The sequence below is a fragment of the Onychostoma macrolepis genome, chromosome 01 (assembly GCF_012432095.1).
Source record: "Onychostoma macrolepis isolate SWU-2019 chromosome 01, ASM1243209v1, whole genome shotgun sequence".
In the NCBI taxonomy this organism is placed as follows: Eukaryota; Metazoa; Chordata; class Actinopteri; order Cypriniformes; family Cyprinidae; genus Onychostoma; species Onychostoma macrolepis.
Window position 1 is genome coordinate 16,004,310 of NC_081155.1, and position 17,639 is coordinate 16,021,948.

Here is a 17,639-nt window from a genome sequence, read left to right on the forward strand (position 1 = left end):
AAATGGAAAGTTTTTATATTTAAAATACAGTTATGTTAGGCAACACCACTCAACGTTTTCACCATAACGACTGTTTAATAGTTCTATAAACAGTTCAATGAGCAAATACAATAATGTTAGGTCACTTATATTTTTTGGCGGAACCACTGCGCATCTCTAAGCAACCATCCGATTCATTGCTGAATGATTCAGTGTTTTGAACGAATCGGTTGAGTCAAAGTATCATTAGCCCATGCATAAATATCTGATGAATCTGCCGTTTGAATGAATGACTCAATGACTCACTCATTAAACGCTCACTACTGGCGTTTTAATTTCGTTGAACAGTATCATATTTTTTTTTTTTTTTTTAAAGAATCTCATAGTTTAATGTAGTTGTATTTTTCAGTGTAAATTAATTAATTTGATAACGTATAGATAATAACAATATTATTATAATTGAATTTATAGATCAAATGTAAGAATTTGAAATGAAAGTTCATGAGATTAGTGGGAAAATGCCCTCTATAAAGGTAAAAAGAATTTTTAAAAAGCCCTTGGATAAATTATAAAAAAAAAACATGCAGATTTATAGCCTATGTCACAGCTGATCGAAAACCGATGAGAATATTGCATTAGAATAAATCATATTTGAAAAAAAACAAAACACACACACACACACATAATGCATATACAGGTGCTGGTCATATAATTAGAATATCATCAAAAAGTTGATTTATTTCACTAATTAATGAAAGGCACAGAATCCATGTTGCTTGAAGTCCAGTGTGAAGTTTCCACAGTCAGTGATGATTTAGGCTGCCATGTCATCTGCTGGTGTTGGTCCACTGTGTTTTCTGAAGTCCACAGTCAACGCAGCCATCTACCAGAAAATCTTAGAGCACTTCATGCTTCTTTCTGCTGACAAGCTTTATGGAGATGCTGATTTCATTTTCCAGCAGGACTTGGCACCTGCTCACACTGCCAAAGGTACCAAAAGCTGGTTCAATGACCATAGTGTTACTGTGCTTGATTGGCCAGCAAACTCGCTTGACCTGAACCCCATAGAGAATCTATGGGGTATTGTCAAGAGGAAGATGAGAGACACCAGACCCAACAATGCAGATGAGCTGAAGGCCACTATCAGAGCAACCTGGGCTCTCATAACACCTGAGCAGTGCCACAGACTGATCGACTCCATGCCACGCCGCATTGCTGCAGTAATTCAGGCAAAAGGAGCCCCAACTAAGTATTGAGTGCTGTACATGCTCATACTTTTCATTTTCATACTTTTCAGTTGGCCAAGATTTCTAAAAATCCTTTCTTTGTACAGTATCATATTTTTTTTTTTTTTTAAAGAATCTCATAGTTTAATGTAGTTGTATTTTTCAGTGTAAATTAATTAATTTGATAACGTATAGATAATAACAATATTATTATAATTGAATTTATAGATCAAATGTAAGAATTTGAAATGAAAGTTAATGAGATTAGTGGGAAAATGCCCTCTATAAAGGTAAAAGAATTTTTAAAAGCCCTTGGATAAATTATAAAAAAAACATGCAGATTTATAGCCTATGTCACAGCTGATCGAAAACCGATGAGAATATTGCATTAGAATAAATCATATTTGAAAAAAAACAAAACACACACACACACACATAATGCATATACAGGTGCTGGTCATATAATTAGAATATCATCAAAAAGTTGATTTATTTCACTAATTAATGAAAGGCACAGAATTCATGTTGCTTGAAGTCCAGTGTGAAGTTTCCACAGTCAGTGATGATTTAGGCTGCCATGTCATCTGCTGGTGTTGGTCCACTGTGTTTTCTGAAGTCCACAGTCAACGCAGCCATCTACCAGAAAATCTTAGAGCACTTCATGCTTCTTTCTGCTGACAAGCTTTATGGAGATGCTGATTTCATTTTCCAGCAGGACTTGGCACCTGCTCACACTGCCAAAGGTACCAAAAGCTGGTTCAATGACCATAGTGTTACTGTGCTTGATTGGCCAGCAAACTCGCCTGACCTGAACCCCATAGAGAATCTATGGGGTATTGTCAAGAGGAAGATGAGAGACACCAGACCCAACAATGCAGATGAGCTGAAGGCCACTATCAGAGCAACCTGGGCTCTCATAACACCTGAGCAGTGCCACAGACTGATCGACTCCATGCCACGCCGCATTGCTGCAGTAATTCAGGCAAAAGGAGCCCCAACTAAGTATTGAGTGCTGTACATGCTCATACTTTTCATTTTCATACTTTTCAGTTGGCCAAGATTTCTAAAAATCCTTTCTTTGTATTGGTCTTAAGTAATATTCTAATATTTTGAGATACTGATTTTTAAAAACTCACTTTCATGAGCTGTAAGCTCTAATCATCAAAATTAAAAGAAATAAACATTTGAAATATATCAGTCTGTGTGTAATGAATGAATATAATATACAAGTTTCACTTTTTGAATGGAATTAGTGAAATAAATCAACTTTTTGATGATATTCTAATTATATGACCAGCACCTGTATATTTCCATTGTCCTCATTTGTAAGTCGTTTTGGATAAAAGTGTCTGCTAAATTGTTAAATTACTAATATATATATATATATGCTCGATACCATAGAGCCCCCCCACACAACAAATCCCAATTTATCCCCTGGATAGTAGTAATAAAGAGTGTGTGTGTCTGTGTGTGTGTGTGTGTGTGTGTGTGTGTGTGTGTGTGTGTCTGTGTGTGTGTCTGTCTGTGTCTGTCTGTGTGTGTGTGTGTGTGTGTCTGTCTGTGTGTGTCTGTGTGTGTGTGTGTGTGTGTGTGTGTGTGTGTGTCTGTGTGTGTGTGTGGTGTCCTGGTAAACCCTATGTTATGGGGACAAAATGTCCCCACAAAGATGGCAATATCTAAAATCCAAACATGTTAAATTTTTTGGTCCCCATTAGGAAACAAGCTTATAAATCATACAGAATGAAGTTTTTTGAAAATCTAATAGTGCACAAAGTTTCCTGTAAGGAGTAGGTTTAGGTGTATAAGGCGATATGCCTATAGAATGTCCCCATAAAACATGGAAACCCAGCTTGTGTGTATGTGTGAGAACTTTTGACACTTTCCATCAAAGAAATGCTGTTGGGTTCTTTCATTTCTGTTAAAATCTCAGATTGGAGTATTTGTGTTGCGAAATGCCAGCACTGCCTGATAAAACAGTTTCAACTATGACCTCTTCTCGGGAATCATGCAACCAATGTGACAATGTGACCAAAGTCATCTGTTTTTGTTCTTTTTTCCCATTGTTCTGTTATTTTGTTTTTGCAGAATAGCAAAAAAACAAAAAAAAAAACAAAGTAATAGTATCAAGAGCCATGACAGCATTAATACATTCACCAAATGTGCTGTTGGGAAGAAAAAAACTACACTCAAACCAACCTGATTTGGCTGGGATAGGGTAAATGATCAATTAAGGGTTTAAAATGCTAACTGTTTCTGGTTTTTGTGTTTATTCACAACAAAATGTTTTAATACCTCAGGTGGTGTGAAACACAGTCCCCTCCTTCAGTTTGCCGCTTTTTCTGAGCATCTCGATAGAGGGCAGGACTATCAGGTCACATTTGCATGTGTAAGCAAGCGTTCATCCACTCCAAACACAAACAATGAGGAAGTCGTTGGAGAAACAGTATGCCACAGCAAAAACATTTAAAACCGGTCGTTTGTCACGCTGTCGACCAGAGCCCCGCATCTCTCTCTCTCTCTCTCGACAGTGACTCTGCTCTAGGCTGCCGAGCAGGTGGTAGAGACATGGGGCTCTGCTCTTTAACTCATCAAATCGACGCCTTAAACATCCTAAATGACCTGCGAGCTCATGCGACGACCAGCAATAGAGATGTCGAGGGTCAGCGTCCGGGTGATTTGATGAAGGAGCCCCGCAGACTGAAGACTATCGCGGAGAGAGCGAGAGAGAGCTGCCTCGCGCGCCTGCTAGAGATACTCACGCGACTCATATCTATAGAGGAAGGTTTTATTAAAGACGTCTCGTACGGAAGGAGTTTGCTCAAGCATAAGGTAAGATGATTTTGATAAGAGTCTAGACTGTAAAGTTTGTGCTGTAACGACTCAAATTGTCACGACAGTTACCCTAATACCAAATTATGTTGGGTTTGTATTTTATAAAATAGCATTTTTAGTATAACAATTAAAGCTATGTAAACTATCGAATAACGCAGATAGGAATCAAATACTGTGAAATGAAAAATGTTTTCTATTTTAGCTTCAAAGTAGCCAGTCTTTTGTCTAGATTCCTGCTGTGCAGGTGCATCATGGGATGCTTTGTAAACAAGAGTTCCCATATGTGCTGTCTGCTTACTAACCAGTTTAATTCAGCCATTTATATCTATAGCAATATATCCCTGCCTGGACCACAAAACCACGAATAAGCTTTCCACTGATGCATGGTTGTTAGGATCGGACAATATTTGGCTGAGATACAACTATTTGAAAATCTGGAATCTGAGGGTGCAAAAACATCAAAATATTGAGAAAATCCCCTTTAAAGTTGTCCAAATTAAGTTCTTAGCAATGCATATTACCAATCAAAAATTAAGTTTTGATATAGGCCTATTTATGGTAGGAAATTTACAAAATATCCTCATGGAACATGATCTTTACTTAATATCCTAATGACTTGGCATAAAAGAAAAATCGATAATTATGACCCATGCAATGTATTATTGGCTATTGCTACAAATATACCCGTGCATGGTTTTGTGGTCCAGGGTCACATATTAAAATGATAAATATTCAGTCAACATTTGACCAGTGCTGCACGCTAAACTCACCTGCCCTTGTTTGCTTGCGATTTATATTTATAAGCTGTTTTTAATTATTTGTATTTGTGTCTTTCAGGACAGTGTTGACTTGAAGAACATATGCTTGAGAATGGCTGTTGCAGAAGGCGGTTCTCGCTCGGACAGAGACTTGAGGGAACTTCGGGACTGTCTTCGACTTATTGTGGGTAACCTACTCTCATATGTGCGAGAGGAAAACAACCTCTCATCCACCGAGACCACTCACAGACTGAGGGAGCTTTCTAACTCCTTCCCAGAATTCTGAAGATCAGTATCACTTTCTGTATTCTAAGGAACTACCTCAGGAGCAGATATGAATTTAGACACTACCTCTTTTCCCAGGAAATAAACTAGCCGTGAGCTATCTGTAATCTTTGATAAGTATGATGATGCTTCAGATTCTGATTGACAGTGTTGATCTTCACAAGAAGTGTTTTGCCATGAAATCTGCCTATAGAGTTGGCTTCATATTTATTGTTTTGCCTGAGTCAGTACTCAAGCCTAAGAATAACATTCTCTCGACACATACCAGTATCATGCATCTGTGCTCAGCTGACTGTACGGGTAAAACAAGTCTAACAGCTGATGGTTCTGAATCCACTCTCAGCTCAGCGGGTGAGATGGCCGTCACACCTCAGGATGGGCTGGTGTGGCCGCCTTTGTCACCTGCTAAAAAAAGAAAGAGTTAAGGAGTGAATTGGGTGGGGGAGGGTGTGTGAAAATATGCATTTGTTTATGTGTATTCCAACGTTATGACATCACAGTGTAACTATGTTCCAAATGGAATCATTTTCAGTGTTACAACAAACACAATCATCCCTGAATAACTGATTATCAATTTAAGGTATGACTCTTTAATTGTTGGTCTGAGCATTCTGAAATGAATATACACTTTTGCTGTGTTTGCTAATGATACTATAGCATTTGTAGAATCCTCTCTTGTCACTAGATGGTGCACAAAACCAGCGTTTTGCTAGCAGAAACGTCTTGTGCTCCACTCTCTGAAGAAAATTCAAGTGTTTTTTGGGGTCTAATGTGAATGAACAGTGATGCTCTGGCCCAGAAACTACTGGAGAATTTTCTCACATGTATAAATGTATGTATGTGAACACATTAAAATAACAAAATATCATGTTAAGTGGTGTTTATTTACAGAAAGCTGTTAGGTTTTAAATGATTAAATATTTGGACGCTTTGTGGTCTAGAACAGTTTACAACAACTCAAATTCTAAGCAAACAATTATGAGCAATCTTGTATTACTTGGAATAGAAGTACTATTTTAAGTAATGTACATTTAGATCGGACAAGCAGGACAGGATGACTTATTTTAAGTATGCGAAGTACTTTAAAGCATTTAAATTAATTAGTAATATATTAAAAAATCACATAGAATCAAGATGTAGCCTGAGATTATATTTCCGTGGTAACTATTGTTTTATCGAAGAAGATACAGTTCTTGAATAGTGGTTTATTTTAATATATCAATAATCCCAATTTTGTCATAACAGATAGCATAAAGTTTTATCAATGAGCAGAAATACAAGAGATATATTATATTGTATTAGACAAAGGGAGGAATTCATTCAAAAAGTGTAAGAAACTCGTTTAGGATGAATAAAGACTTTCTGAGACTGCCATGTCAAGTCTGATCAGTAGAGGACGCCATGCACACATTTTATATGTTTAGTGACTTCACAGAATACAACTGCCACAAAACCACTGGAGTTGGGGAATCCATTAGATGTCATCACGTGTCATCTGATTCATATATTAAATTGAATGATTATGTGTGAAGCTGCGAAGATCCCTTAACTTCAGTAATAACACAAGTAAATGTTTTCCAGATTTAAGATTTACCATCCAACAGAGGAAGTGTTGATGACCACTTAAAACTGAATTAAAAACAGCTGAGTCAGTTAAAACTTCAAACTTCTCATTTTACCTCGTAATATCCATAAATGTTGGAAACCTCCGTAGGGTTTTTCTACTAGTTTTAAAAATAAATTCTCAAGTGGCTAACCATTTGAACTGCAGGGCAGTGTTTGAAAATAAGCAGCTTTTACCAAATAAAAGATACTACTGCAAACTAGTTACTTTAATTTCTTTTAACAGTATTTCCCCCCCTGGAATTATTTTGTAAGTGCACCTTCATTCTTTCTTGAGGCCCTTCACAAACTTCCTGAGGAGTGTGTTTGACATTTTGTGTCCTAAGGGCTGGTCTTTTATGACGTTGTTGTTTGCTGTTGTTTAGCACCAACTTCCACAAGACCGCCTGAACTCAGCAACCCCAGGCTCGTGGAGGTCTGGGTTGAACCACCGTGGGCTCTTGACAGGCCAATGAGAAGCTAGTGCTGCGGCTGCAGACAGTGTCTAGCAGGATGGATGGCTGGGGTATTATGTCACTTCCTGGGACATGGCGAGAGCAGGCCCAGACAGATGAGTAAAAGGATGAGTGTTGTGTGAGAAGAAGACCAGAGGAAAAGGCCAGGCATTGTTGGGGGTCCGTATCTGCCTGTCTTTGTCTCTCTTTCACCCGCACTGTTTTTTTTTAAACGTTGTCAACATTTAATTCTTATGTCTTAAATTTCTCTCTCCTAACTTGTGCTTGATTGTCTTACTTCTTGACTTTTCCACAACATCCGAAGACTGCATGCACGTTTTTCACCCATTTGCCTCTTTTATGTTTTTTTTTCCTTTCTTTCAAAACTGCCTGATTAGGAGTTTACATGTTTTTCTTAAAAAAAAAAAATATATATATATATATATATATATATATAGGTGAAACTAGGTCTAGTTGTCACACTTTTTAATCGTGTGAATATTTATATTTATATTTATATCAGAGTGGGTTTATTAAAAAAAATATATATATTTTTTTCTGTATAGGCATGTATATTAAAGTCTTGGCTAAATCTATCTTAACAACCTATTGAACATTTCTACCATTATTGCCCACGAAAAAAAAAAGAAGAAGATACAGCAGGGCAATTTGTCTCAATGGAAAATTTTTGTTTTCCAAAAAAAAAACTTTTGGACATACTGTTCATCAGTAGTCCTGGCTACTTGGCTAAAAAAAAAAAAAAAAAATCTATTGAACATTTCACTACACAAGTTTTCTATTTCAAATCAACGCTGTTGTTTTAAACTTTCTGTTCCTCAAAAATTTATTATTGTTTCCAAAAAAAGTATTAAGTAGCACAACTGTTTTCAACATGATAATAATAAATGTTACTTGAGCATCAAATCATGAAGGATCATGTGACACTGAAGACTGGAGTAATAATGCTGAAAAATGTTTTACTGTAGTTTTGATCAGATAAATGCAGCCTTGGTGAGCATAATGTCTTTCCTAAACATTTACACATCTTACAGGCCCCAAACATTTGGAAGGTAGTTTATAAACAGTATATGGCTTTTCAAAACAGTGTCTTTTCTATTTATGAATCATCAACAATGAAAAAATGTCTTACAAAATATTGCATTATTACTGAAATTACTACACTGTTAATTTTTCAAATTTACAAATTTTAACTTTAGTTTAAAATCTACTTCATTATATGTTTATATTCACTAGCAGCTACACTACACTTTTCTCAGGTAAAAAAGGTATACCTTTGTTCCTTATTTATCAATATGGGGTGTATATTAGTAACTAAATGTTCCAATTTTGTACTTTTTGTACCTGCCCCAGCAGCTTTTGTAACTTTTTGTTTTTGTTTTTTGAGAGTGTATAACAGATACATGATAGTGGAATTTTAGTTAACAAATTTTTCATTATTTATAAATGATCCAAATTTAGGACGTAGGCGTTTAAAACTAGCATACAAAACCATTGGAATGGAATTCATGGTTTTATCTGTGATTTAAATCCTAACAGTTAGCAGCCATTGTGACATTTCCATTTGTGAAACTTGCCCCGCTCTAATGTATCATCTTAAATTCTTTATCTACATCCACTTTCCCCTCCGTTTTCTCATGGACTGTCATACAGCAGACATGATGTGTATATTCCTGTTTGGTCATGTCATTATCTCATCTTTTTCTTTCTATTCATCTCTCCGCTCTTTATTTTTTCCTCTGATGCAGAGCCAGATGGGCCGCTGGGGTGGTTGTGAGAGTGGGGGGACTGACTGGAAGTGTGTGTGTGTGTGTGTGTGTGAGTGAGTGAAACCTCACCCTGCGAGTGGGTGGTGGATGATGACCCCCTACTCTCCAGCACTGTGTGTGCGTGTGTGTGTGGTGGCCCTGGCCCTGGCCCCTAGACGTCTATCTCTGGGGCTCAATCTCACGCTGAATAGAACCTCCACTGTGTTTCACTGCGGGGCTTTCCCGCACGCTTCACTCTCAATGTATGATTCATTATCCAATCAGAGGGAGGGTGACGCATCCGTGAGTGATCTTATTGAACCCGGGTGCCCACGTTCAGCCTTCCAGATGCTCCCTCTACTAAAGAAACAGAATTATTAGAGTTATTTTTAGTTCTGAGAATCTTAAAATAGGCTGTGAAGGGTGTGGTGGGACCTCACGATCACGGCCTGCAGCTGAAATGAAATGTGTTTGAATGAAGTCACGAGAATCTTCGTGACTGGTGTGTTTCGTGGTTTTGAGATGTGTGATGTTTTTGCAGTGTATTTGATTTTTGATTTTTTTGAGAAAGAAATGTCTCTTTTGTATTGAGTAACTTTGATTCTTCAGTCTTATAGATATTTATTGTACTTAATTACTCCTCGGGTGTTGTAAATACATACTTTAATTTTAGATTCCTCCTGTTGATATTAATACTTTATCATTTGTTAATAATTGTACAGTGTCTTTTAATTAAAACAGACCCTGCTTGATGTTTTCATAGAAGCTGAATAGGAGAGCCTAATGTTCAATTTTGGGGGTTTTGCATTCCTGTTCAGCAAAACAGCACAACACAGGTACAGTTGATTCCTTTTACCTTTCCAAACAAATTTTTTAGCTGTGTGTCAAAGTAAGTGTCACATAAAATCATGTTTACGAAACAGATGCCATAAGTTTGATCCCCTCAAGCAATTCCATTGACATAATTACCATCAGTCTCTATTGCACTATTAAGAATAATGGTTCTTCTGTGGTTCTTTGTAGTCGTGTCAGTAAAGAACCTTCTTTCCATCAACAACCATTTTTCTGTAAAGTACGCTTCGGCCTCCAATTTGACATCCAATCCAATTCCATATTTTTTCCCCCATGTCTATTACATGTTATGTTAAGTCTAATAGATCATATGTGACCCTGGACCACAAAACCAGTCTTAAGTCGCTGGGGTATATTTGTAGCAATAGCCAAAAATACATTGTATGGGTCAAAATTATAAATTTTTATTTTATGCCAAAAATCATTATTATATTAAGTAAAGATCATGTTCCATGAAGATATTTAGTATATTTCTTACCGTAAATGTATAAAAACTTCATTTTTTCAATATTTTGATTTTTTTGCACCCTCAGATTCCAGATTTTCAAATAGTTGTATCTCGGCCAAATTCTGTCCAATCCTAACAAACCATACTTCAATGGAAAGCTTATTTATTTCTTCAGCTTTCAGATGATGTGTAAATCTCAATTTCGAAAAATTGACACTTAAGACTGGTTTTGTGGTCCATATGTCATCACAGTAAAATATATATATGTACCCAAGTACCCAAGAAAAAAATAATGAAACAAATATTTTCCTCCAATTTCTGGAAAGTTTATCAATTGGAAAGTTTATAAATTTACTCCATTTTCTGGAAAGTTTACCAATTTCTGGAAAGTAACCTCAAAGAAATTTTGGAACCAAACTAGCTAGTCCTTACTGAGTGATTTAGACTAAATTTAAAACCTATCCTGGCTTGAGTTGACTACATGGTCCTTAAATATATTTTTGTTTCTGGGTTCTTTAAAGCACCATAGATGGTGAGAACTATATAAAAGGTCTTTGTGTAATTCAAAAAGTTTCTGTTTTGATGTCAGACTTTTTTTTTTTTTTTTTTTGAAAGAATATAATACTTGCATTGTGGATTTAAGTCTTACCTTCAATCCACATTTGTTTATTTTTTCTCTGAAAATTGTGTGATAGTAACGTTCCCATTGCTACGGCTCATTTCCCATCAGAATGGCCTCTGACTCTTTTGTGAGTAAGTCAGTCATTATGAGAAAACAGGAAACTGATGGCCACTATTGTGCTTGTACTCACAGAGGATCATCACAACACTTCTTTAAATGTTTTAATGAGGGATTTGTGGCTACAGTACTTTGTTGTTTTAAGGAACAACTAAAAATGAGTTTTCAACTGTTATAAAATATAGAGAACTTTAATTCTTGTGACATTGGCTGAGAGTCTGAATGGGAGGTAAAGGTTTAAAATTCCTGGTTTTGAATACGAGCCAGAAATTTTGAAATTGAAACTGAATTTAATTTTGGGGTTAATAGCTTTTTGAACGGATATTCTGAACTCGGATCTCTTTTTTCAATTGGGATTAGGATGAAATCGGGTCTAAACTGCTTTCAGAGTTATTTGCCCCTGACTTGACTCCATCTGTGCAGGGTCACACATTAACAACAGTTTTTCTTGTGCGTATGTGTGTGTGTGACTGGTTTCATATTTGCATTATAAAAGCAGTGCAAATGCAAAAAGAGTGACACATAGTCAAAGTCTCACAATTGAGATTCATTATCAGCATGAGTCAAGCGTAGGGAAGAACCCCTTTCTCTGCTTGACAATATGATGTAATGCAGTGCTGAGGTCATTCTGTGGTTGCCATGGCATCACCTTGGGAATGTGAATTTGAGGTATCAAATCAAGCTTTCAATCAGTATCTCATAAGTCAATTAACCTTCACCGAATCTCTTTATTTCTTATTGTTCATGTGTCTTGCATTAAATTGAGCCTTCAGAACTGGTTTCATTGTCAATAAACCTCATTCTGGTTACAAGATGTATCACTGTCTGACTAATCTGAACCACAATCCAGAGGCCGTGACTATAAACTATTGTTTTGAACCACAGACTAAATTTGAGCTCAGCACCTGTGAAGGGTTTGAAAAGTTTCCAGGGATCTAATTCAAGAAGAAGAAGAAAAAAAAAAGGTTCAGATGGTTTTGTTTGCAGAATGGCTTTCACTCAGAATAGAAGAACCATTTTTGGTTCCCCAAAGAACCTTTCAGAGATCAGTTCTTAAAAGAACCTTTCTATAGTCTGAAGAACATTTTCAAAATTAACAGAACCTTTTTCCACTATAATGAACCTTTTGTGGAATGGAAAGTTTCCGTGAATGTTAAAGGTTTTTAAGCAACATTAGATGCCATTACACTCTCAGAAAAAAAGATACAAAAGCTGTCATTGGCACCCCTTGAAAGTACATATTAGTACCTAAATTGTACAATATAGTACCTTTTGAAAAGGTACTATATTGTACCGGCCCAGTGACAACTTTTGTACTGAGAGAGTAAGGAGCGATCTTCGTTATGCAAGGTGTGTTGGAATACCAATCTTATAAATGTAAAGTTTATCATTCAAAGTTCTGCTTTTACAACCATGACTTATTTTTCCACCTCTCTCAACCATTGCTGTGTAAAGAAAGCAAATCAGGTTACAGCAATCCTCTTTTTGGATTATTTTCTTAGGGTTTGGGCGTTATAACTCAAATCACTCCCTGCCTCTCTCACACACACACACACACACACACACCACACACCCGCAGGCTCAACAAATGTTCGAAGATAATTTATCTCACAGTTTATATTGCGGACACCAGCATTCAGGTGACTGCTCTGAAATGAAGCCTTCATGTCAGAAATCGTCCCAGATCGGATTCTAACACACTCCATGTATATGTGCAGTGCTGTGTTCACTTAAGCTCATGCAAGAGCATTTAACTGAAGGCTTATGAACACTCAACATTGCCCCTTGCCCCTCTTTCTGACACAATTGGACCAGCTGAAGGTGTCTCCTGGGAGACATTAGTCAGTGAAAAAGCAAATACTCCATTTTGAATCCATGTTTTCAATTTGGAGGCACATGGTTTGAATTAGGCTCATGCTTACTGAGGTGGGTGAGTGGGAGGGTTAGCCTCAGGACAGAGGTGAGTGAGAGCTTCCTTTACACCCACAAAAAACACACCCACATTTACACTTTAACAGTCAGCTTTGTGTCAATTTTTAGGGACTTTTGAATTCAAGACAGTTATGGTTATTCATTGGTTTGTCATTTAAGCAGTAGTAATTGTGCAGCTAACACATTCAAGGAGTGGGCCTATCCTTCATCCAAAAATGAAAAATCAGTCAGTTCCAAACCTGCATGATTGTTTTTTTTTTCTTCTTCTTCTTTAGAACACAAAGAAAGTTACTTTAAAGAATGTTTTGTCCACAAAGTCAAAGCAACAACACTGAACCCCATGAAGTTTGGCGAAAGGGCGAAAGAATGATGACCGAATTTTCACTTTGGGGTGAATAATTACTTAAAAAGTTGTATAAAACTATTTAAAAATAAAAGAAATGTGTAAACTATTTTATATTTAAAATGTTTGTACTGTAAGACATTATATAGACTATAGCCTAGCAAGGATTTGAAATGTGGATGTATGAATATTTGAAAATTGTTTATATCAGAAATTAAAATTTAGGATTATTGTCCTTGTAAATTTCACTTAAATAAATTTGACTTGTTGCTCCAAAATCATAGTTATTTGTTATCAATTTATAAAGCACAATAATATATAATGCATTACATGCAATAAATATATTATTATAGAATATATAGCTACAAGGGTGTGAAATGGTATGCCAGTTGAAGAGAACGATTGTAATGACAGACTGAAAGAACAAATGGAATCATAGCGGTATTAACTTTATAACTATAGGTAATACATTTTATGTAGGCCTACACCATGCTTCCAAAAGTTCGAAATTACACTTTGCATTCAATAGAATAAAAATTATAAACAACAATTTCCAGTGCGTAATGCTATATTACTCAAAAGTTATATAATGCTATAATGGTTGCTAGGCTCCAGGTTGTAGCCCAGTTTATAATAGCATAAACCTATTCTGTGGTTTCCATTAAGATTTTCATTGCTTTCTCTCATTGGCAAAGCAACCGCTTTTGGCATCTAAATTAAATTTTCAGTTCTAATTGAGGGATTAGGGATTTTTTTTTTCACCCTAGTGCTACTCGTTTGGAAAAGTTTTCCGATTCTGAAAATAGTCACGAGGGCTAGTCTGGAATTCTCGGATTACATCATCCTTTATGATGTCATCAGCACTGGGTGACTTTGGCACGTTACTGATCGGGTGAAGTCAGGCTGAATGGTTGCTCTCGCTGCCCAGTGCAGATCATTTCAGACGGAGCCTCAGGGTCACTGTATCCGTACGGACAACCGTTAACCCCCCATCCACTCTCCTTTCCTTTCATTACTTGTCTCTTCAAGGGGACAGTCGAGAGAAGGTGACGTCTTCGTTTAAAAAATGGCACACAAAAAATAAAGGGAATGGTGATTTGATTTACTGGCGGTCATTTGATCAACAGCGTACGCTCCACTCCCTAAACACACACTCCTCCTACAGAAACTATCAGCGGCAGACGCGCGCAAGAAGGTGCATGCTGCCGGACATCTCGGGGCTGGAATCACATTTATTCTCATTAGACTGCGATAGTGTCAGCTGGAGGCAGGGGAGGCACGAGCCAGGGTCATAAAACTACCTCACTACCTTTACCCGCCATTACCTCATACAGATCACATCACACCCAGTCAGCGCCGAAGCTGCACGCTGCCGTATGTTTTTAATGTGCATCGCTTTTTTTGCCGGTCAATTTTACCGGCTACTTATCAAACTACTCTCGCAAACAGGGAGTCAACCTTCAAACATAAACCAGTTGTCAACAGGTTTGTGAGTAATTTGCATATGTCAAGTCGATATGCAAGTCTTTACTTGCCTTAAGCAACCAAAGTACACCTTTTGTATTTGTAATTGATGGCTAATTCGTGTGAATTTGTCCGCTCTTATTTGTACATTTTCTTACAATATGATTAGGTGCCATTGATGGTTAGACTTAATGATTGGGTAGGAGGGGACTTTTATGCTTACTTTTTTCTAAAAATCATGTTTCGGCACGAATCAGATTATATGAAATCGCTACGTAAAATAGTTACTTTTCTTTTGAAATTGGGTTTAAAATGGTATAAGGGGGAGGGGCTTTCACATTCTAATCTAGAGCATTTGATTGGACAAATATGAGTGTAGTGCAGGATGAGTCATCAATATTTTTGGTCAGTTTTCCCTGTTTTAAATGCTAAGAGTGAATTTTGTTACGTTTAATGAATACACTAAATTAGATGGCCTAAACTAAAACATGGACTGAAAGACAAAAAAATCATATAGTCCTCAATATGCTATAGGTATGTATTTTTTTTTTTAAATATGGCATTAAAAAAATGGTGACACATGGGGTTGAGACCCCAAGGTTGAGAACCTCTGTTCTATCATCTTTTTTTGCCACCTCTTATTTCTCAATTATACATCAGTTTCAATACATAGATGTCCAGAAAAACTTCTATTTCAATTTTGTCAACCCCACTTAATGGTAGTTAACTGTGCATAGGCTTTCCTTTGGCCAGCCAAAAACAACCCCCCCCCTCGCTCATTTGTCATTCACAGTAAATATTTTGTCAGGATGCTTTTTACAGATGGCTGTTTGTTTTACAGCGACAGCGGAGGTCAATAGAGATGGCTCCACGAGATGAACTGGCTCGCTCCCCTGAGACGTGCGTTCTCAGCGAGGCCCAGTGATAGATGAAGTGTGTGAGGGATCGGTTCGGGCCCGTGTTCAATCAAACTTCATGGCTTACGTTACAGTGGATGAGGCATGGGCATTTCATGGGACCTGTTTTATGTTCTGTAGGCCCTGGAGCGTGGCATTGTTTGCACTGGTGAGTGTTTAGTGGCTATTAAAATGAAGATTATTTTTCATTTTGCATGTCGTAAATCCAGTGTAAGTTTAGATGGAAATGAATGACAGATCTGTTGTTTTTCCACAAAACCCTCCCATATCCATTTAGACTAGTTTATGTTTATACACAAGTTAAGAGCTGGCATAAGTATTTCAACTAAACAGAACTTTAAAGGAACAGTTCAACAAAAAGGAAAATTTGCTGAAGATTTATTCGCTCTTAGGCTATCCAAGATGTAAATACGTTTGTTTTTTCATCAGAACAGATTTGGGGAAATTTATCATCACATCACTTGCTCACCATTGGATCCTCTGTAGTGAATGGGTGCCGTCAGAATGAGAGTCCAAACAGCTGATAAAAAAATCCACATGACTCCAGTCCATAAATTAACGTCTTGTGCCGTCTCATCTGAATCAGGAGAGAAATATGCACAAAAGCGACAGTTGCTAGTAAATTTCACAATTAATTACAAGAAACACATTGAATTAAATGTGAATTTTTGAAATGTAAGACTAAAGTAATATTTTCTTTTAAAACACACTCCAAAATCTTCAAGAAACTTCAAAAACATTGGGTTTTTTTTAAACAAAGTCATAAAGGTTCAGAAAAACATGAGGGTAAGTAAGTGATAAAATACTTTTCATTTTTTGGTGAGCTATTCATTTAATCTTTCTATCATAATAGTTTTCAAGGAAATTTGGACTTGTAGACAACAAGCTTAAATCAACAGTAGTGAAAAGACAACAAACACTCCCAGTATAAATGGCATAAATCAAATGAAGCAGTGAAGGTAATAAATTAAAAATGTATCTTTTCATCAGAACATTGTTTTGCTTACTGATTTGATTTATCGTCTAGTTATCTTTCTTTCAGTCTTGCGCTCTTTTTTTTTTTTGCACATACACACACACACACACACACACACAAATACATGAAAGCCAAACACACAAAACCATTGAGGTGTTTCTTGGGCTCAAGCCACATGCAGTGATGTCACTGTGCTTATTCTGAGTCTTTTGCTCTAATGTATGCTGACTTAAGCAGCCAAGAACACCCTCACACACACAACCACATACACACAACACGTAACTTTAACCTTAAATACATACTGTATCTTATAGATCATAGCATTATGGATTGCAGTTTAGTGGAAAGGATGCATTCTGAAATAATTTTTGAGAAGATTAGTATTTTCAAGCTGTATGTCATTGCATTTTGCTTTTATGTAAGGACAGTAATGATAATTGCAACACATTTAGACTTTTCCTCAAACATTTGGGCCTGAGAAAAATAAATGTATTACTTAATCAAGTCAGATATAATTATAATAGAAGTAAACAAAGGCAGATGCTGATTTCATTACACTATATTTTAACAGTAACTGAAATAGCTCTGTAATGTAAATTTATATATTTAATTTCCACTTAGAGGAGACTTACATTTATACATGACCTTTACAGATTTGTTTTTGTAATTGAAAATTGTAAAAATAAAATTGTCCATGAAACTAAAAGTCGCATAAGACATTTTTACTTGACTTACTCAAATAATTGTAAAATAATCCATATTACTGCAACTTTCAGTAATTCTGAAAGAAGGAATTATGCATGGATATACCAATATGTTTTTAGTGAGTTTGTTCTGCTTTAAAATTTTACTCAAAATTTCTTGAGTGTTACAATTATACTGCTCACCCCTACAATTCAATTTTGATATATAGTATAAGTCTTAGACAAGGGCATTAACGTGGATCGTCCTTCCTGGGGGTTTGAACCTACAATCTTTCAGTTACCACCCCAGATCTATTACACCACCCCCACAGTATTACTTTCTTCAGTCTTGCATATTTAATGCACATTTATTCTCTTACCA

General features: G+C 36.5%; 1 protein-coding gene and 1 long non-coding RNA gene across 2 annotated transcripts; both read left to right on the top strand.

Moving 5' to 3' along the window:
* The first annotated feature begins 3,546 nt into the window (after positions 1-3,546).
* Positions 3,547-5,948, top strand: dleu7 (deleted in lymphocytic leukemia 7). The gene is made up of 2 exons (XM_058779629.1): positions 3,547-4,034; positions 4,875-5,948. The coding sequence occupies exons 1-2, from the start codon at positions 3,651-3,653 to the stop codon at positions 5,079-5,081; spliced, it is 591 nt and encodes a 196-aa protein (XP_058635612.1). The 5' UTR covers positions 3,547-3,650; the 3' UTR covers positions 5,082-5,948.
* An 8,440-nt stretch (positions 5,949-14,388) lies between these two features.
* Positions 14,389-16,743, top strand: LOC131548309 (uncharacterized). The gene is made up of 3 exons (XR_009273115.1): positions 14,389-14,702; positions 15,523-15,746; positions 16,028-16,743. It is a non-coding gene; the product is annotated as an uncharacterized LOC131548309 (long non-coding RNA).
* Positions 16,744-17,639: the final 896 nt, after the last annotated feature.